This window comes from Podarcis bocagei (genome assembly GCF_964188305.1).
Source record: "Podarcis bocagei genome assembly, chromosome: 13".
Classification (NCBI taxonomy): Eukaryota; Metazoa; Chordata; class Lepidosauria; order Squamata; family Lacertidae; genus Podarcis; species Podarcis bocagei.
The window spans coordinates 56,923,507-56,945,876 of NC_138138.1; the positions used below are offsets into that span (position 1 = coordinate 56,923,507).

The 22,370-nt window shown below is 49.5% G+C and overlaps 1 protein-coding gene across 1 annotated transcript; it reads right to left on the bottom strand.

Moving 5' to 3' along the window:
• Nucleotides 1–15,080: 15,080 nt before the first annotated feature.
• Nucleotides 15,081–22,366, bottom strand: TMEM272 (transmembrane protein 272; the record flags this gene model as incomplete). Its single annotated transcript, XM_081167482.1, has 5 exons — nt 15,081–15,301; nt 16,385–16,576; nt 18,777–18,827; nt 19,944–20,053; nt 22,146–22,366. The coding sequence occupies 5 exons, from the start codon at nt 22,364–22,366 to the stop codon at nt 15,081–15,083; spliced, it is 795 nt and encodes a 264-aa protein (XP_081023608.1).
• Nucleotides 22,367–22,370: the final 4 nt, after the last annotated feature.

Here is a 22,370-nt window from a genome sequence, read left to right on the forward strand (position 1 = left end):
CTTCACCCCAGGGGGTGGGGGTGTGCCATGGGTGCCGGTCACAAAATGGCTGCCATGGAGGGGGGGCGGTTGTAGGAGAGGCTGAGCGGGGGAACGGACAGCCTCCTGCCCCTTTTAGGGTTTCAAGGCGAGGGTATTCTTGTAAGAATTCTAAGGTCTCAAATATAAATTAAATGCACATAAACGTACAAGGCAAACACCTACCTAAGTATATACACCAGGTGTCTGAAATAGTACAGGAGAGCAATCCTGAAGCCATTTCGACTCTCCCAAATTGACCTCGAATATTCCTCCGCAAGGAGGAAGGAAATGGGGAAAGCCTAAAGGGTGTGTGTGTGTGCTCTGTTTAACCAAATCTTTAATCTTTAATCTTGTGTGTGTGCTCTGTTTAACCAAAGTCAGCCAAACTGGCTTATTTTTCACATCCACTGACACCAACATGCTTTCTTCCTGCACCTTAGTAAGAAGAATGATACAGTGGTACCTCGGGTTACACGCGCTTCAGGTTACAGACGCTTCAGGTTACAGACTCCGCTAACCCAGGTTAAGAACTTTGCTTCAGGATAAGAACAGAAATCCTGCTCCGGCAGCGCGGCAGCAGCAGGAGGCCCTATTAGCTAAAGTGGTGCTTCAGGTTAAGAACAGTTTCAGGTTAAGTACGGACTTCCGGAACGAAATAATAATAATAATAATAATAATAATAATAATAATAATAATAATAATAATAATATATTTATTGTCATTGCCCCCTTCGGGGACAACGAAATTACTTCACAGCTCCATAAAAACACTAATTAAAACAATACAGTATAGTACAGCAAGGAAGATTAGATGACTTTCAAAGTCCAGGCTTCCCATTCAGGGCCGAGATCGCTCTGGGGAAGAAGCTGTTCTTAAGACGACTCATTCTTGTCTTCATCGTCCTGTATCTCCGTCCCGATGGCAGGAGCTCGAAGAGACAGTGACCAGGATGCGATGGATCTTTTACTATGTCCAGTGCCTTCCTATGGCACCTTGTGGCATAGATCTGCTCTAAGGTGGAGAGTGGGCAGCCAACAATGCTCTCTGCTGCCTTAACAACTCTGCACAACCCCATCCTGTCCCAGGTAGTACAGCTTCCGTACCACACACATAAGCCACAAGTGAGCACGCTCTCAATGGCACAGTGATAGAAGGCAAGCAGCAGTTTCTGCGGAAGATGGTTTTTCCTTAGTATTCTCAAAAAGTACAGTCTCTGCTACGCCTTCTTCACAAGCCCCCTTGTGTTGACACTCCAGGACAGATCCTCTTGTAATTCAATGCCCAAAAATCTGAACGTTGTTACCCTCTCCACACAGACCCCATCAATCGAAAGTGGCTGGACATTGCTCTTCTGTCTCCTGAAGTCCACCACAAGCTCCTTTGTCTTCCTTGTATTTATGAGCAAGTTGTTAGCTCTGCACCACTCTGTCAGCCGCTCCACCTCATCTCTATAGTCCGTTTCACCCTCCCTTTCAGGGATGAGCCCAATCACGGTTGTGTCATCTGCAAATTTAACAACCCTATTACTAGGGTGAGTAGCGACACAATCGTACGTGTAGAGAATATAAAGGAGCGGACTGAGTACGCATCCCTGTGGTGTTCCTGTGTTAGTCTTAAGCATACTAGAGGTATAAGGGCCCAACCGAACCCTCTGGGGGCGGTCTGACAAAAAGTCCAATATCCAACCACAAAGTGATAACGGAAGCCCCAGATCTTCCAGTTTAGACATCAGACGTTGTGGTAGAATGGTATTAAACGCCAAGCTGAAATCTAAAAAAAGCAGTCTGGCATAACCCCCCCGCTGCTCCAAATGTGCAAGGACGGCATGGAGGGCAATTGCCACAGCGTCCTCTGACGATCTTTTCATTTTATAAGCAAATTGGAATGTGTCCAGTCCCTCTGGTAGGCAGGCAATGACATAATTTCGTACCAGCTTTTCAAAGCACTTCATGATTATAGGTGTGAGTGCTACTGGACGAAAGTCATTCAGATCTTCTGGGTTAGATTTTTTGCTATTGGAACGATAATAGAGGACTTTAAGCAGGATGGAACAATAGCCTGGGCTAGGGATCGATTTAAAATCCCAGTGAAAACTCCTGCTAGTTGATCTGCACAGTCTCTCAATACCCTTCCAGCTTTAAGTACTTAATTAAGTACTTAACCCGAGGTACCACTGTACACTGAATAGCGACAGCTGTCCGGTTGTATTTCCTAAACATAAAACAAGCATTTCACTAATAAATGAAGTAGTCTGTTGTGAATTACTTATACCAAAAAGTAGCTTAGAGCATTTAATATAGGAATTCAGTCAGTGGGCTCCCTTTATGGAGTTTTGCTGGCAAGCTCTGCATTTCGCTGGGGAAAGAGAAGGGCCCTGAGCAAAATGCTCTCTGCATGTATTAAAAAGTTTTTAAAAGCAGAGTACCTCTCAGCACGCCCAGAGGCCTTTGCCACACACCCTGAAAGTGTAGCAGGAACCCCCCCAATCATTCAGTTTGTACAAACTTCACACACACACTCACACACTACATACGCTGCGCTTCTGTTATAAATTCATAGAAAACCAACCATACATCGGATTTGCACTGTTCCACTTTTATTTGACTCCATGAAGGAAGGACTACAAAATGGGGAAGGTTTGATAAGGCCAGCCATAATCCCTTCAGCATTTCAGCACATCCACAGGAGCCCTGCCCAGTTGCTATGCCAACCCTGATGGTCCTAGACAGAAGACCATCAAGATCACAAAGAACTTGCATATGGGGGGGCTTCCGGGTTAGCGCCAGCGATAATGGCGGATTCCCTCTGATCTCTGAGGGACCAGCTCCGTGGGATCGGGTCTGACCGCTGCGGCGAAGCGGGGACCCATTTAAAATCACAGGCGGGTGAAGCCTGTGAGCGTGGGACTCAGCGGGCACCCTTAGCGCCCCCCCAAATTGCGAAGGGACCCTGTTTTTGGGCTCCGGAGCAAAGCGGGGAGAGTGGCGCGGTGCTGTGAGCGACGACTGCTTCTTCCGCGGAGCGAAGCCGCACAGCCGTTATCGGAGAGCGCTGACTTTTTCCTGGACAATTTGGCTGCAAGAAACAACTACCTGTGAGTAGGATTAAATTGGATTATAAAGGAAATTAGCAAATTCGGCACCGAAACGGGGGAAGTATAAACAGGAAGTCTGCTTCCCCTTTTTTGTATACAGAACAAAGCAAAGAGACTGTGAGCTAGAGCTTTGAAAGTAACTTTTAAAAGGGTCAAAATCCGAACGTCAGACAGAAGATTTCCCCTCCGGATTGCAGGAAAGGAGGGGAAAAGATTTGAACTTTATTTTCCTGTAAAGAAAGTGGGGAAAGGAATTGGAAATCCACTGCTTAGATCCTGGGAACGGACTGCCTTGAAAATGAATGCCGCATTGTGAAAGCCACGCAATAAACTGCTTTTGACAGCTAACTCTGCAAAAAAAAAGATACAGTGTTTCTGGCTGACTTCTCCTGGTTTTAGAGTAACTTTAAAATAGTTGGAATTGATACAGTAGTCTTTTTTGATGAACTGGGGGACTTAAAAAAAATATTTTTTAAAGTTACAAGTTTGGCTGCAACTGTGTCCCCCTAGAGGAAGTAGAACATTGTTACAAAAATAATTGAGCCAGGGAATTTTCCACTTCATAACAAAGCCCAGCTGTGGGAGCGACCTTGGACTTATCTGGAGTGGTATGGCAGACGGGAAAGAAAAGTTAGATTCGACTCAAGAGAAAATATTGAGGTCTGGCAGAATTCGTACAGACATTGGACCACAAAGAAGAGCAGTCAAAAGGAATGTCGTCTGAGGAGGTTTTAGCTTTGGCATTAGGGAAAATTAATGAATCATTGGAAAAATTAACCAGGCAAGTAGCTGAAACAAATATACAGGTGGCCGAAACAAATAAACAAGTAGCTGAAGCATCGGCAAAAATCGACCAGAATACTACAAGCATAAATAACTTGGGACAGCAGGTGAATACCAATACACAGGCTATTGAGAAATTGCTTCAAAAATCTACTCAGATTCGAAAGACTGCTGAGGAAGCAAAGGAGATAGCAACTGCCACTGAAGAGAAGATACCACCGATACACAGACGACTGGACGGCTACGGCTTGATGCTTTCCATGGTTGAATTGAAGGAGAAACAAACCAATTTGAGAATCAGAGCTGTACCTGAACTTGAGAAGGAGAATTTGGCTGACTTTCTTACTAAGGAATGTATAGACCGGGGGTCGGCAACCTGCGGCTCCAGAGCCGCATGCGGCTCTTTAAAGCCTTTGCTGCGGCTCCGGGGCGGAGGCGCGAGGGGAGGGCGCGAGGGAAGGAGGCGAGGGGCGAGGGGAGGGCGCGAGGGAAGGAGGCGAGGGGCGGGGGCGAGGGGAGGGTGCGAGGGGAGGAGGCGGAGGAGTTAGTTGCCTGAAGCCACTGTTCATTTTTTTTTTATTTTTTTTAATAATAATTTTTTATTGCTTTTTTTCCAAGGTCAGAATACATCGTCAGTAACACAACAAAAGCGGTTTTACAAAGAAAAGAAGAAATTATAGAAGAAAATTCACTTTTTCAAATCAATTTTCATGATCAACCGGACTTCCCCACGTCCTCCATCCCCTGCTTTCTTTACAATAAAAATAAACAGCAAATTAATACCTTATTTCATATGTTTTTGTGTTTTCATTTAGTTATATAGTCTGCAATTTATGCTTTTATAAATCATAACTTAGTTTCCATCATTTACCAATCTCAGTACTGAAGCATGTTTTTCCCAAAAGCTTAGCAAATTCTCAACATTCATATAACTTGTAGTATTTTTGTAAATAGTCCTTAAATTTTTTCCAGTCCTCTTCCACTACTTCTTCTCCCAGGTCTCGGATTCTGCTTGTCATTTCGGCTAATTCCATATAGTCCATCAGCTGCGAATGCCATTCTTCCAGCGTGGGTAACTCCTGTGCCTTCCAATATTTGGCTATAAGAATTCTTGCTGCTGTGGTTGCATATAAAAAGAAAGTTCTATCTTTCTTTGACACTCTCTGGCCCACAATGCCCAGGAGGAAGGCCTCTGGTTTCTTATGAAAGGTATACTTAAACACCTTTTTCAACTCATTATAAATCATTTCCCAAAAAGCCTTCACCCTCGGGCATGTCCACCAGAGATGAAAAAATGTCCCTTCAGCCTCCTTACATTTCCAACATTTATTATCAGACAAATGATATATCTTTGCAAGTTTGACTGGGGTCATGTACCACCTGTATACCATTTTCATAATGTTTTCTTTTAAGGCACTACATGCCGTGAATTTCATACCGGTGGTCCACAACCTTTCCCAGTCTTCAGACATAATGTTGTACCCAATGTCTTGTGCCCATTTTATCATAGCTGATTTAACTGTCTCATCTTGAGTGTTCCATTTAAGCAGCAAGTTATACATTCTTGAAAGCACTTTCGTCTTTCGTTCAAGTAGTTCTGTCTCTAATTTTGATTTTTCCACCTGGAAACCAATTTTTTTTATCTTTTTTAAAAATCTCTAAGATTTGGGCATAATGAAACCAATCTCGCACCTTTCCTTTCAATTTTTCAAAACTCTGCAACCTCCAGGTATCACCATCTCTTTCTATTATCTCACAGTGAAGCCACTGTTCAAAACTGGTCACTGTTTTGAAGGGGAGTGAAGAACACACACTCAAAAAAAGGTAACTTGTTAATTTAATGTTTATTATGTTTACTGATTTGTGCTTTGTGACTGTTTGAGGTGGGGGTTTTTTCTTGGGAGGCTGGGCGGCGCGAAGAGAGTGAGGCTTGTGGTAGCGTCGGGGTTTGTCTCTAGCAAAGTAAGTCCTCGCTATTTGGTCACATGCGCAGCATTCTCCTTGTGGGGGTGAGGTGGCTTCGGAGCTCCAACACTTGCTTTGCCGGCTGCTTTCAAAAGCGTCGGAATCAGCTGTGCTGTTGCTGGGTAACCGGATCGTCCCAGCAGCCATCTTATCTGCCCATGTGGTCTTCTGAGGCGGCCGCCATCTTACTATAGCAAATTCCACGTGGGAGTTAGTTGCCTGAAGCCCCTTTTTAGTTGCCTGAAGCCCCTTTTTAAACTTAAGCAGGGGAAAGTTTGGTGAATTGTTTTCCTTAATGTTATGCAACAGCTTATTGCTGGTCTTTGTCGTCCCGCCTTTGTAAGCAGGCTGCATTGAAAGGGGGCATATACACTAGTCACTGTTTTGAAGGGGAGTGAAGAACACACACTCAAAAAAAGGTAACTTGTTAATTTAATGTTTATTTCTATGAGGAGGAGTAATTCTGAGGGGTCAAACAAAGAAATAATAAAAAGTGTCAAAAAAGGTATTTTTATAATGACGAATGCCTCATTATTATATATTATTTACATCAGGCACTGATTATGATTTATGGTACACTGGGGCCCTGATTCATTTTCTATGGCATTTTGGGGCATTGGTTATTGGGCATAGCAAGTTGCGGTCGCGTGGAATTTGTGCTTTGTGACCGTTTGAAGTGGGTTTTTTTTCTTGGGAGGCTGGGCGGCGCGAAGAGAGGGATTATTTTTATAATGACGAGGGTGACATTGGGCCCTCATTATTAATTATTATTTACATCAGGCACTGATTATGATTTATGGTTCACTGGGGCCCTGGTTAATTTTCTTTGGCATTTTGTGGCATTGATTATGCAGTCGCGGTCGCGTGGAATTCCACGTGGAGTTAGTTGCCTGAAGCCCCTTTTTAAGCGAAGCCCCTTTTTAAACTTAAGCAGGGGAAAGTTTGGTGAATTGCTGCCAAGGAGTGTGGTGGAGTCTCCTTCTTTGGAGGTCTTTAAGCAGAGGCTTGACAACCATATGTCAGGAGTGCTCTGATGGTGTTTCCTGCTTGGCAGGGGGTTGGACTCGATGGCCCTTGTGGTCTCTTCCACATATGTATGTGAGCAGGTCTTCTCCAACATGAACTATATTAAAAACAAACACCGATCACGCCTCACAGATGACAGCTTGCAAGCCTGTGTGAAAATGAAGGTGACGTCTTACAGCCCTGATGTGCAGACACTGAGCACTGAGGTTCAGGAGCAAAAGTCCCATTAACCTGGTTACCTGGTTGTAAATTAAATATTTTAATTAGCTATTAATTTGTCCTTTTTTCTTGAGATTGACAGCTGACTGCACGATCCTGTATATATAGCATTAAGGCCAGAAACAATATATGCAGTGTTATATTTGTTTTAAATGTTGCAATGTTTTTGCGGCTCCCAGTTGTTGTTTTTTCGGAAACGGGTCCAAGTGGCTCTTTTTGTCTTAAAGGTTGCAGACCCCTGGTATAGACTTTTGGCAACTAGATTCGGGAAAGGAAGAATTCAAGATAGTAAGCGCATATAGGCTTGGAAGAGGAGGAAAGAAGAATAAAGTGAGAGACTGCCTTATTACTTTTCGAACTAAAGAGGAGAGAGATAAAATCTTGAATTTGCACTACCAAAAGACCTTGGAAATTTATCAGTCAAGTGTTGAGATTTTTAAGGATATCCCGAAACATCTTTTGGACCTGGTCGCTTTGTTGAGAAGTAACAGAATTCTTTTTAGGTGGGAGTTCCCTCAAGGCTTGTCCTTTAAATACAAAGGAAGGAAGATAAAAATAAGATCACTGGACGACAAAGATAGAGAGACCGTGGAGAAGACTTGCAGAAAGAAGCAGAAACAGGGAAAGAGCCAAGAGCACGGGAAAGCGGAATATTAGACATAGCAAACTTATCTTTTGGATTACCTGGTTCAGAGAAAGTGACGCCACCGACAGATCAAGAACAGATACTTGGCGCTGTTGGAGGAAAAATAAAGTAACTACACTATGGCTCTGCAACTATTAAGCTGGAATTGTAATGGTCTAAATTCCCCCCAGAAAAGGAAAAATGTTTTTCATTTATTGAAAAAGGAACAATTGGACTTGATTTGCCTACAGGAAACACATGTGATTAGGTTACATAGAAAAGTACTGATTAATAAAAGATTGGGACAAGAGTTTATTTCATCTGATAAAGTAAAAAAAAGAGGAGTAGTGATTTATGCAAAGGAGAGATTATCACCGAAATTTATTTTTAAAGACGACCAAGGAAGATATGTGGCAATTGAAATCCAAATTCAAGGAGAAAAATTCTTGATAGTGGGAATTTATGCACCGAATGAGGGGAAATCTGAATTCTTCAAAAAGTTGCATGAGACTTTAATGGACTACATGGACTATAATTTGATCCTGATGGGAGACATGAACGGAGTAGTATCAACAAACATGGACAAGGCACAAAGACAGGTGGTCACCAAGGATGGTAGACTACCGAAAACCTTTTTTGTGATGACAGACAATTTGGATTTAGTTGATATTTGGAGAGTAAAAAATCCCCTGGCTAGAGAGGGAACTTTCTTCTCTGAAGCCAAAATGACATGGACCAGAATCGATCAAATATGGGTAACTAGTGGCTCCAAAGATAAAGAAGGCGGAAATCTGTCCAAGAACTTGCTCTGACCATAATCCCGTGAAGATGAAATTGATTTCCACTGGTTCTTTTAGAAAGTTGTTACAGTAACAAAGTACTGGAGCTCTATATAAGCAGGCTGACTGAGGCCTTCAGTTCTGTTCTGTTCCAGCTTACAAATAAAGAGCTGCTTTGGAGAAATCGCTGTGTCGTCTGATATGTTCGCCCCCAACTTAACACTGGCGACAAAGATGGGATCGATGGACATCAGAGCACAGCCAGATGCGGCCATCCTCTGAACTGAGCTGAATCACTGAGCAAAATCACTGAACAGAACCAATTCAGAGCTGACTGTTCTGGCTAGAGCACTGTGTTCCATCCATCACCCTTCACGCCGGCATCGGAATCATGGCTTCACTTGTGCCTCTACCACCGTTTGCACCAGCCTCTGAATCATGGGACTCCTACCTCACTCGGTTCGAATGCTACCTCCAAGCCAACGAGCTGACGCAAGTATCACAGGAGCGTACGCGGGGCCTATTCCTCAGCCTCTGTGGGCCTGAGGTGTTTGAGACGGCCCGAGCATTGGTTGCGCCTGAAGCAGTCCAGGCAACACCGTGGGACACGATCCAAGAGAAGCTCCGCAACCACTACGCACCAAAGCTGTCCAAGATTGCTGCCCGCCATGCATTCTATCACCCGAACCAGGCAGAGGGGGAGTCAATCAACAACTACACCACCGCCCTCCGACAGGCTGCAATGCACTGCGAGTTCCAAGACTTAGACGATGCCCTGATGGATCAAATCGTCTGCGGGGTCCGGGACATCCATCTGCAACGGCGTCTCCTCGCCAAGCCAGACCTCACGCTGCAGAAAGCCATTGAGGAGGCCGTGGCCTCGGAAGCTGCCGAACGCTCCACCCAGGAGATCCGCAAGGCCAGCAGCCCGCGTCTTGCTAGGAAGCCAGTTCCAGTGCATCATGAAGAGGCCAGCAGTGATGAGGCATCCTCCAGTAAAGACGATGATGTGCACCAGACAAAGCGGGAGCGCAGGAAGTTCCAAAAGAAGTCCAAGGGCCAATCGGAATGTGCCGGCTGCGGAGGCAACCATTCCCGTGCCAAGTGTTGATTCAGAGATGCCATCTGTCGGACGTGTTCCAGAAGGGGCCACATCGCTAAGGTCTGCCGATCGGCTCTGTCTGACACCCCCCCCTTCACCGACTTGCAAGTCCAAGTCTTCACTCCAGTCTGCCAAGGAAAGCTGTTTCACTCTCACCAACTGCCGCTGCCCGTCTGGAACCACGATTGGCCAAACTGACTCGCCTACGCGACGCAAGCTGAATGTCACGGTGCTCATTGAAGGAGCTCCATGTGACATGAAGATCGACACCGGGTCTGCCCTGTCCATCGTGTCTTGGAGCACCATCAAAAGGCAACTTGACTCTCACCGCATACACCTGAGAGACTACCAGGGAAACTGAGGAGATTTCACCCATCCCATACCCAAGAATCTCCTGACCATCTCCTGATGGTCTCTGCTGACTCTCCACAGAGAGAAGGAGGCGTGTCCTGCCTATCTACTTATTCTGCCCAGTAACATATCTGTGTGTGTGAGTGAGAGACAGTCAGTCAGTGTATCGGAGAGAGTGAGAGTGTTAGAGATCCTAGAGATAAGATTGCTGCTAAGAGCAGCTGCAGACTCTCAGTGTAGCATTGATTTATGCTCAGAATATTCAGCTCTGTATATAGTTTTGTACCATAGTTGTAGTTACAGAATAAAAGGAAGATTTTCTACAGAGCTGCTCTCCGAGTGGTTTATACTCTGCAAGACTCTGCAAAACTCTGCTGCGCAACGACTGTATTATTGAGACAGTGAATCCGGTGCTCTCAGCTCTAAGCTGTGAGTCCACAGCACTGTGACCTGTTCCTGTGAGAAAGGAGGTCTCTGGCGGTGCTACCCAGCTCGCCTAGCCCAGTCGGGGTTGAGGTGCAAGAGTCCAGTTGGTGCACTGGCTCTAGGGCGATGCTGACAGAAACGACATTCCCGTGGTAGGCGTTGGCTCGTTCCGGATCGCGTCCAAGGATTTTTCAGGCCTGCTCCGACTGGTGGTGGTCGAAGGTCAGCGGCCAAGCCTCCTAGGGCTAGACTGGTTTGATGCCCTCGGCCTGGAAGTCACCGGCATCAACTGCATCTCTAACGCAGAGACTGAGGGTCTGGTCAAAGACTTTGCCGAGGTTTTTGATGGCACTTTGGGGCAATATACAGGTGCGCCCATCTCCTTTAGCCTTGATCCACAAGTCGCCCCCATCAAGCTAAAGCCACGCCGGGTTCCCTTTGCTCTCAAGGCTAAGGTGGACGAACAACTGGACAAGCTGATCGCCCAAGGAGTTTTGAAGCCGGTTGACGACGCCAAGTGGGAAACCCCCATCGTCACGCCTGTCAAGCCAGACGGGTCGGTGAGAATCTGCGCTGACTACAAGTGCACGATCAACAAGGCACTTCAGCAGCACGCTTACCCGGTTCCTGTTGTTCAACACCTGCTGCATTCCCTGGGTGAGGGTAAGGTCTTTGCTAATCTGGACCTTGCCCAAGCCTATCAACAACTGCCCATCGATGATGCCACTGCTAAAGCCCAGACGATCGTCACCCACCGAGGGGCATTCTGTTGCCGCCGGTTGCAGTTCGGGGTGAGTGTGGCTCCTGGCATCTTCCAAAGCCTTATGGAGCGTCTCCTGCAAGGGCTTCCGGGCGTGGTACCATATTTTGATGGTGTCTTGGTGTCCGCAGACTCACACCCGCAGCTGTTCAAGCACCTCCGCGCCGTGCTGACCAGGTTCCAGGAGGCCGGGCTCAAGGTAAAGAGGGAGAAGTGCCAGATTGCCATTCCACAGGTAGAGTTCCTGGGCTATCTTATCGACGCCTCCGGCCTTCACCTGACCACATCCAAGATCCGCGCTATCCAGCAGGCCCCCATCCCAAAGAACAAGACAGAGTTGCAGGCATTCCTGGGGCTGCTGAACTTTTATAACATGTTCCTGCCCCACAAAGCCACGGTGGCTGAGCCTCTTCACCGACTCCTCAGCACAAAGACGCCTTGGTCCTGGGGTCATTGGGAGACGGCGGCCTTCAACGCGGTCAAGGCTCTCCTTTCATCCGACAGTGTGCTGGTACAGTACAGTGAAGCCAGGCCGCTGGTCCTTGCCTGTGACGCCTCACCTTTTGGCATCAGCGCTGTCCTTAGTCACCGTTTTCCAGACGGAAGAGAAGCACCACTCGCCTACTTTTCCAGGACGCTATCTCTGACTGAACGGAATTACAGCCAGCTCGACAAGGAGGCATTGGCACTTGTGGCTGGAGTGAAGAGGTTCCATGAATACCACTACGGCAGGACTTTCGACCTCATCACTGACCACAAGCCGCTCCTGGGCCTCCTCGCCGGTGATCGTCCAACTCCACCGGTCCTCTCACCGCACATGCTGCGATGGACTGTTTTCCTGGCTGCCTACCACTACCGGCTCGTCTATCGCCCGGGGAAATTGATGGGCCATGCCGACGCCCTCAGCCGTTGCCCTCTTCCAGCATTTGTGGAAGACTCGGCTCCAGCTTCATCGCTCCTCCCGATTGAGGATCTTCCGGCAGCGCCTGTATCGGCTGCCACTGTGGCCTCCGCGTCTGCCCAGGATCGCACCATCAGCCGGGTGCTCAACTGGGTGTGGAGGGGGTGGCCACAAGGGCCTTTTGCATCGGAGTTCCAGCCCTTCGCAACCAGACAACACGAACTCTAGGCTCATCACGGCTGTCTGCTGTGGGGAGACCGCGTCGTGATTCCCCAAAGACTCCGTCAGCGCGTCCTGGAGGCTCTGCACGTTGGCCACCTGGAAATTGTCAAAATGAAGGCATTGGCTCGGTGTTACGTCTGGTGGCCTAACATGGACGATGCCATCACTGCCTGGGTGTCTGCCTGTCAAGCGTGCCAAGAATCGAGGCCTGCGCCACCGGCAGCTAAGGGACACACCTGGGAGACGCCCAAGACACCCTGGTCGAGGGTGCACAGCGATCTGGCTGGCCCCTTTCACGGCCAGACCTTTATGGTAGTGGTGGACGCCTATTCCAAATGGCTGGAAGTGGCCCTGATGACCACCATTACCGAGGCCGTCATCCGGGTGCTGCGAGGCCTGTTTGCGACGCATGGGTGTCCTGATGTCCTTGTCTCCGACAACGGACCGCAGTTCACGTCAGGCACTTTTGAGCGGTATCTTTTGGGACTGGGTATCCGCCATGGCCTAACAGCACCATTTCATCCATCCAGCAATGGGCAAGCGGGGAGAACGGTGCGCTTAGCAAAAGAGGCACTGGCGCGCCTGGACCAGGGAGACTGGCACGAGCGGGTTGACGAATACTTGTTTGTGCAACACATCCCCCCTCATGCGGCCACAGGGCGGAGTCCTGCTGAACTGCTTATGGGCCGCCGCCTCAGGTCACCGCTCGACCGGCTGCACCCGGACTTTGCCGTGGCTGAACCCCCAGGCTGTGCCAACGCGCCACGGTCATTTGTTCCAGGAAACCAGGTCTTTGCCCGGAACTATGTGGGGGACATTCCTTGGGTGCCAGCCACAGTAGTGGGAGTCACTGGACCTCGCTCGTACCAGGTGGCACTCGAAGACGGACGTTTGTGGCGACGGCACATAGACCAGCTTAGGCGCAGGGTTGGCGACTTAGACACTACCGAGGTGCCCCCAACTGCGCTCGTGGCTCCGGAAGAGACACTTACAGATGGTGAGGCTTCACCTACACCTCCTTCGCAAACTGCCAGCGTGGAGCCGAACCAAGCCGCTTCAGAGGGTCTGCCAGACTTACCACAGGCTCAGACCACTCCACTTGCGGAGGCTCCACCCACAGCAGCGGATCCAGGGGATTTGGTTTCAACGCCACCTAGGGTCAGTGGCGTAGCGTGGGGGGTGCAGGGGGGGCCGACCGCACCGGGCGCAACATCTGGGGTTAGGGCAAATCCACAGGTTAGGGGGCGCAAATCCACGGGTTAGGGGGCGCAAATTACTTGCCTTGCCCCGGGTGCTGACAACCCACGCTACGCCACTGCCTAGGGTCGCACCACAGCCTCAGCAAGAATTGTGTGGCCCCCCGGTCTTGGCTACCAGTCCCCAGCGGTCTGGCAGAGTTTCCAAGTGCCCAACTTATTTAAAGGACTATGTTGTTGGACATGAAACACTGTTGGTCTAAGTATGTGAAATGTAACCAATATGCTTTTGTGCCTAATTGAACCATTACGTGTATTGCTGTATATAAGGAAACCATTACGATTGTAACTAACGCCTTATCTCGGTGGGGAGGGGTGTTATGTACTGAAGTTCTCACCCTGGGCCAGCAGGGGGATACTGTAGATAGTTATGCAAATGAAGGATCGAAAAGTGACGTTCAGTGATTGGATAGTTTGTATGCAAATGAAGGATCGAAAGTGACGTTCAGTGATTGGATAGTTTTAGAAAGTTGTTACAGTAACAAGGTACTGGAGCTCTATATAAGCAGGCTGACTGAGCCCTTCAGTTCAGTTCTGTTCCACCTTACAAATAAAGAGCTGCTTTGGAAGAATCGCTGTGTTGTCTGATATGTTCGCCCACAACTTAACAGATTCAGCATGGACTGGAACAAAGGACAATGATCAGCTCTTCCCTCTGGGGGCAGGAAACTGCAAAGTCCTCTCTGTCACCTGGTAGTGACTCATGGGGAGGGAGAAAGGAGGAACCAGCCAGGTGACAGGACACTCAGGTTACCACCACAACTCCTCCCTCAACCCCTCCTTTCTGTGATATATGCATGATGTTTCTGGGGGTGGTCTTGATCTACAGGGTGGCAATTTCAAAAGTCTTTATAAGCCCTTGCACAGCATTTTTTCTGGGTCCTTCCTCTCTCCTGCAAGTGAGGGGAGCACCCTGTTGCAAGAGTTCAATAAAGGCCAAGCCTACAGGCTGCTGTTTTGCTCCAAGTTATCCTAGTTGGTGTCTTTGTTTTTGTCCAAGGGAGCCCTCGGATTTTTCCGTTAACAATGCTCAGAGGAAATCTGATTGTTTCCTACGAACACTGTAAAGGGTTCTTTTGCTAATAAAACAGCCTGGACGAGGGGGTGGCGATACGCACTTCCTCCCAGAGTCTTGCTGGTCAAGCCTCATGTGTATTTTATTAATCAGAGTCCAATCCTTCCTTGCTTTTGGGAAGCAACATGTTCTCTCTTCCATGGGACAGCCCTTGAACTCCTTCAACCGTTCCTCATCAGGCTTGGCTTCCAGACCCTTGATCATCTCAGTCACCCTTAAAGCATGGCACCCAGACCGGACACCAGGTTCTAGTTGGTGTCTGGCGCGAACCAGCCTGTAACACCCCCCCCCCTCTGAAAAACACACCTGTGGCATGGCTGCCTGCCTGGGTAGTTCCTGGAGTGGAGGGCATTGCTGAGCTGCCTTGGCCCCCTCCCTCCCCCAGAGGGCAAGAGAAGGGGTAAATTATGCAAGGGCAGCTTTAATAGCAAAAAATGTACACCCCCAAAGAAAGACCCCCCCACCCCAAGGGCTGTCAAAGGCGCTGCCAAGTGCCACACCCCCCGCGCGGCCGGACGGCGTCGTAGATGAAGAGGCCCAGGAGGACGCAGAGGGCGAAGAGCAGCGCCACGGCCAGGACCACATAGACGGCGGTGGTGACGGCGAAGGCGAAGAGGAAGACGGTGCGCTGGCAGAAGGCAGGGTGGCCGGCCGGGTCGTAGTTGGGGGGGTAGATGGTGTAGACCCACACGTTGCCTGTAGGGAGAATGGCGTAATAGAAATTTTGAGGTCTTAGATATATGTTCAATGTTCATAAGTGTACCAACCAAGCACGTACATAGATCAGCAGAGAAAGACCGACCTGAAGCCATTTTGACTCCCAAACGGACCAAACGATTTCTCTGCAAGGTCGAAGGAAAATGGAAAATCCTCCCCATTGTCTTTTCCTTCAGAAATCCTGTTTTTAAGGGTATGTCTGTGTATGAATAGGGTGAGCCTGTGACCTGACTTAGGAACTAAGCATTTGTCACTACAAAAGACTGGCCAGGCTCCCCAGGGATCCAATCAAGTGACCATTAACAGGTAACCTGCCAGACATAAACAACACACCCAGATTTCTGTTGTAGACCACCTTTTCTGTGATGTAGGTGTGATGTTTCTGGGGGTGGTCTTGGACTCCAGGCCTGGCAATTTAAAATGTCTATATGAGGGCGGGCACATCTGGGTTCTGGGTCCTCCTTCTCCTGCGTGTGAGGGGATCACCCTGTTGCAACAGTTAATAAAGATCAGGCTTACTAGCTGCTTTGCTTCTCAATATTCTCTGCTTGGCCTCTGTTATTTTCTCCTCCCAATGGAGAAGCTGCAACGGACTCTACAAGGGCTCTTGTGAGGGCAGATTTTCGTTTATTACAGGGGGGAAATAAGGGCCTTTCCTGCCTCTCCCCCTCCCCCCCTGGAGATTTTGTTGGGGGGTGAACAAGGGATGGGGAGGGGTCCCGTCGCTGACCTGCATCTCCTGCCTGCCCATCTGAGGCAAACCCACAATTCATTTGCGGGAGTTCCATTGAACCCTCTCCTGAACCCCCTTTCTGAGGACCCCTGTTCTGAATGGCCCATGGAGTCAGAAGGGGCACCCAAAGGCCATCCATCCCAACCCTCCAGGATGCGGGAATCGCAGCTTAGGCATCCCGGCAGACCTCTGCTTAGTGACCTCTGCTTTTCTGGGGAAAGGGCAGCCCACCCACCCACCCGCCGACTTCCACCTCATAAACACCCCCTTCTGCCGGGCAGCAGTTCCCACCAGGTATGTGGGGAAGAGACAGGTGGGGGGCGACTCACCTGCCAGGAACCAGATGCAGAGGAAGAGGCAGCAGGCGGCCCGGAAGCGCTGTGCCCAGGGGTTGGGTCGGTCTGTGCCATCTCCGCAGGGCAGGCAGCTGAGCAGCAGCAGGAGGAGGACACCCGCACTCAGGACGATCAGGTAGATGGGGATGAGAGGCTGCTGGGGGCAGTGGCCCAGGTAGACTGCTCCTGCAGGTGGAGGCACAGCGGGAGAGGCTCAGCGCCCGGGACCCCGGACTCTCCCCCTACGGGGCCGCCTCTCCTGGTCTGCCCTGCAGAGGACCTTCAGGTCCATGAATAATCATAGTTTAGAGGTCCCTAAGGAACTCAGACTGTCCTCCCCCAGGGCCAGGGCCTTCTCAGTGGTGGCTCCGACCTGGTGGAATGCTCTGTCCCAGGAGACCAGAGCCCTGCAGGATTTAACCTCCTTCTGCAGGGCCTGTAAGACAGAGCTATTCCGCCTGGCCTTTAATTTGAATTCAGCCTGATCTTTTATTTCCCTTCCCTTCCCTCACTCGCTCTGAGACCCCACAGCTAATTCTCCCTTGGTCTCCTCGCTGGCCCAAGTAGGACCAATTCAGCCAGCTAGCCCTGGGGATTATCTAATGCTTATTTCCCCTAAACTGATTATTTAATATTTTATGGTTATTCATGTTTTTATACTGTTTTTTATGCTGCTTTTATAATTAAGTGTTTTAAATTTGTTGTTAGCTGCCCTGAGCCTGGTTTTCTGAACCGGGAAGGGCAGGGTATAAATAAAATATTATTATTATTATTATTATTATTATTATTATTATTATTATTAGCCGCAGATGTGGACCCCACTGCGACTGCTGCTTCCCACTGCTCAGAGTTGGGAGAGACCCCCTAGTCCAAGGTATCACAGCTGCCGACTGCCCTTCGAGTGCAGCCCATTGCCAGGGTGGGGAGCCAGGAGGCGGCGCCCCGTCCCAAATGGCAGCCCCAAGAGGCAGCGTGTCTTAGTGGTTGGAGCGCCTGACTAGGACCTAGAAGAGACCAGGGTTCGAATCCCTCTGCTCAGCCATCAGATGTCAAAGAGAAAAATAGGTGTGACATTGCTAGGTGTGACATTGCTGGGGTGGTGGTCTGCCTCGCAGGGTGGTTGTGGGGATTAAAAGAGGAGGGTAGAGAACCTCGTATCCCGTCTTGAGCATAAATAAAGCAAACACAATCCTATTATGGCAGCAGCAGCAGCAGGAAGACTCGCACCCGGCTCCAGGATGTTTGCCAAATAATCAGAGTTGGGGGAGAGCTATGCAGGCCACATGCAAAACCCCAACCAACTAGCTGAACAGCCACTGATCAGGGATTTTTAAAGTTGGGATTCCTTTATTGCAGGGGGGTTGGACTAGATGACCCCTGGTGTTCCCTCCCTAGTCTGGCTGAGCCTCTTAGCAACACTGGCTGCTGCCCTGAGCTGAGCTGGAGCTGGGTGCAAAACACTTCCCTCGCTTTGAGCTCAAGGTTTCTCTGCTCTTATCGCTTCCAAGGCCGTTTCCTTTGGTTGCATCTGTACTTGCAATTCTGAGCTGTCACAGATTGCAAGATAGCTACTGATTTCCTGATGAAGGTTTTTGCACGTTGCGGAAAAACAATACGAACTGTAGAAAAAACCACCATTAAACACTGGTAGAAATATATCTATACCCGTGCACAAAAGCTGTTTAAAACATAATAGATAATGACAATAAAAACAGCACAGCCCCAGCCCTTTCTTTAAAAGCAGCCTGTTCCCCAAACGAGGAAATCTCCAAGTCTGGCTTCTCCAGGGAGAGAGAGGCCAAATCGTGGAACTGCAGAACTGGAAGGGAACCCAGGGGTCATCTAGCCCAACCCGCGCCTGCAATGCAGGAATATTTTGCCCAAGGCAGGACTCGAACTCAGGACCCCAAGATTGTGAGCAATTAGGTAGAAACGCTTTGTGCTGCAAATTCGCTCGCCCTGCAATGCTCTCTAGCTGAATCGGATCGGGTTAATACCGCCTTCTTTTAGTGGGTTGTGCAAGCAGCTCAATAATGCTTTTGTGCGCATGGTTTAGGGATGTTGGGGTGAGTTTCTAGAACTAAGGGGAGGCAAGGACTCAAAAAAAACTGGGGAATCACTGGTCTAGTCAGTAGCAATGCATTAGCAGGTTAATCCGGGTTAATGCATTTTAATGTTGTATTTTAATCTTGTTTTTTAAGCTGTGCTTCAATCAATTGTTTTTATATTTGGTGTTAGACGCCCTGAGCCTGGTCTTGGCTGGGGAGGGCGGGGTATAAATAAAATTTGTTATTATTTATTAATCCACAGGTGCAGAGACAGACAGGCAGACAGAGATCGAGTCTCTGCGCAAGGAGAGCATTGCACATTATTTTTCCGGACTCACCTATAACAATCCCGGCAATGGTTGGGGCAGCGAACAGGATCTTCACCAGAACTGAAAGGAAGAAAAAAATCTGAAATATGAGATTTAATGACGGATTGGTTGCAGTATCACCAGGTAAACGATGTCTTTAGCAGCTAATCAAAGTTTGGGTTCTCTTTTGTTGGGGGCTTCCATCTTGTTCCACCTGGTGGCAGGTGGGAGTTGTGATAGAAATTCTGAGGTCTTAGATATATGTTAAATGTTCATAAGTGTACCAACCAAGCACATACATAGATCAGCACAGGAAGACCGACCTGGAACCCTTTTGATTCCCAAACTGAGCAAATGTTTTCTCTGCAAGGTCAAAGTGGAAAAGCCTCCCCATTGTCTTTTCCTTCACAAATCCTGTCTTAAGGGTATGTCTGTGTATGAACAGGGTGAGCCTGTGACCTGGCTCAGGAACGAAGTACTTATCATTACAAAAGACTGGCCAGGCTCCCCAGGGTATCCAATCAAGTGAGCATTAACAGGTAACCTGCCAGACAGGAGGTAAACAACGCACTCAGATTTCTGCTGTAGACCGCTCTTTCTGTGATGTAGGTATGTTTCTGGGGGTGGTCTTGATCTACAGGGTGGCAATTTCAAAAGTCTTTATAAGGCCTTGCGCGCCATTGTTCTGGGTTCCTCCTCCCTCCTTCGTGTGGGGAGTGAGGACCCTGTTGCAACAGATCAATAAAGATCAGTCTTACTAGCTGCTTTGCTTCTCAATATTCTCTGGTCGGCCTCTGTTATCTTCTACTACCAATAGAGAACCTACGTAAGGACTCTATATGGGCTCTTGGATACCCCATAAGGAAAAAAGGGCAGATTTTTGTTTACAACAGTATGGGGCTTCCATCTTGTTCCACCTGGTGGCAGGTGGGAGTCCTGTGGCGACAGTCTTCAATCAAGACCAAGCCGACTGGCTGCTGTTTTGCTCTGGTATTCCTGGCCGGGGTCCTTGTTTTTTTGTCCAAGGGAGCCCTCAGATTTCTCCGTTCACAGCAGGGAGCAGGGTCCAGGGAGAAGGACCTCGCATGATGGTCACTGCTCACAGACGCATCACAGGGGGTGGGCTGGATGACCGCTGGGGGAGCCCTTCCAACTCGACAATTGGCAAATTTGGGAAGGGAAGAGGCGGCGACTCACCCATCAGGACGGAGTGGAGCGTGGACTCCTCTGTGGCCTCCAAGAGGGCCGAACGGCTGCCCTCCAGCAGCGGGGTCTCCTCGGGCATGGTGTCAACAGAAGCTGTGAGCCTAGGAAATAAAAACCGAGCAGGTGGAAATGGCAGGAGCATGTCTCCCCCCCCTCCAAGCTTTAAGTAGCCTTTGCTTCTCTCTTAGGGGCTGCTGGGACCAGGTGTGGCCTGGCCTCACCTGCACCTGGGAAAGAGATGATTGTGCTTTTGCCCTTGCAGGATCAGGCCCCGACATCCCGCCTGCAGTCAAGGGAAGGGAGGGCAGGTGAGCTGAACACTAAAATACAATAACCTATTAAACATTAAAAACTTCCCTAAACAGGGCTGCCTTCAGGTGTCTTCTGAATGTCAGGTAGTTGTTTATTTCCTTGACATCTGGTGGGAGGCCGTTCCACAGGGCAGGCGCCACCACCGAGAAGGCCCTCTGCCTGGTTCCCTGTAACCTCACTTCTCTCAGGGAGGGAACCGCCAGAAGGCCCTCGGAGCTGGACCTCAGTGTCCGGGGTGGACGATGGGGGTGGAGACGCTCCTTCAGGTCTACTGGGCCTTTGAGGCCGTTTAGGGCTTTCAAGGTCAGCACCAACACTTGGAATTGTGCTCGGAAACGTACTGGGAGCCAGTGTAGGTGTTATGTGGTCTCGGCGGCCGCTCCCAGTCACCAGTCTGGCTGCCGCATTCTGGATTAGTTGTAGTTTCCGGGTCACCTTCAAAGGTAGCCCCACGTAGAGCGCATTGCAGTAGTCCAAGCGAGAGATAACCAGAGCATGCACCACTCTGGCGAGACAGTCTGTGGGCAGATAGGGTCTCATCCTGCTTACCAGATGGAGCTGGTAGACAGCTGCCCTGGACACAGAATTGACCTGCGCCTCCATGGACAGCTGTGAGTCCAAAATGACTCCCAGGCTGCGCACCTGGTCCTTCAGGGGCACAGTTACCCCATTCAGGACCACGGAGTCCCCCACACCTGCCCACCCCCTGTCCCCCAAGAACAGTCCTTCTGTCTTGTCAGGATTTAACCTCAATCCGTTAGCCGCCATCCATCCTCCAACCGCCTCCAGACACTCACACAGGACCTTCACTGCTTCCGATTTGAAAGAGAGGTAGAGCTGGGTATCATCCGCTTACTGATGAACACCCAGCCCAAACCCCCTGATGATCTCTCCCAGCAGTTGCATGTAGATGTTGAAAAGCGTGGGGGAGAGGACAGACTTCAACGGAAGGATACTCTTGGCATGCTCAGAGGAACTCCCGGCGTAATTGTCCCTTCCTCGGTTGTGGCCGAGGCCTGCCGTTATGCCCCCCCCGCCCCACCCAGGACCCCCTCCCTGGGCCCTGCTGGCACCCAAGCTCTGCGGTGGGATTCAGGAAATCCTGTCTCCTTTCCTGCCCTAGTGCAAACTGGAGGAAGGAGCAACCGGGGGAAGGATGGGGGCAGGAAATCTGGGGGTAATTAATTTTTATTATTTTCTTTACATATTCTTTTCTTACATTTCGTCAACGCACACCCATGACTTCCCTCCCTTCAGCTGGTACCCCATATCCCATCCATTCGCCTATTTTATCTTTTCATTCCCTAGCCTCTACATTGCAGGAGTTCCTTCAGTCCTGCTGGTGCCTTTAGTTTTATACAACTACCCTTTAAGCATACAGTAAATTTACTCCAATTTCCTTGGAATCTCCGATCGTCCTGATCCCGAATTCTTCCGGTCGGTTTGGCTAACTCTGCGTATTCAGTCATTTTCGCCTGCCGCTCCAAACTTCTTTCGATTTCCAATTTTGGGCCGACAAAGCCCTTGCGGCAGCTGGGGCGTAAATCATCTTTTATCTTAATCTCCTTTCCCATCGAGCCGAGTAAAAGAGCATCCAGCTTTTTGGGGAAGGTATTATTTTAATATTTTCTTAAGTTCATTATAGACCGGGGGGCTTTTCTGGGGTCGGGGTGAGTGCGCTGGGTGCTCAAAAAACGGGGGCCCACCCTATAGGGAGTATGAGATAGGGGGCCACCCACCGCCCTGCCTAGCCATCCTAGACCCTCCAGGAGACCCCAAAGTGTGTCCAGCTCATCTGCCAAAGCCCCCCAAGCCCACACTGCAGGGTCAGGGTTGCCCCCAGGGCCGAGGGAAGGGGGTCTGCCCCTCTCTCTTTTTTACCTGCGTCCGGGGAAGATGTACACAAAGGACCTCGCAGCCCAGAGACCCCGATTTTGTGGGGAAACCTCACCCTTCATCTGCCACCCGCAAGGACCAGCTGACTCTCCCCACTTCCTGCCTCGCAGTGGGGTGGGCACTGGGTGGGGCGGGGGACCCTGGTGACGGAGAGACCCCATGACCTCTTCCTGCCCACGCTGGCCCAGCCCAGCCCCTCTTATCATCAAC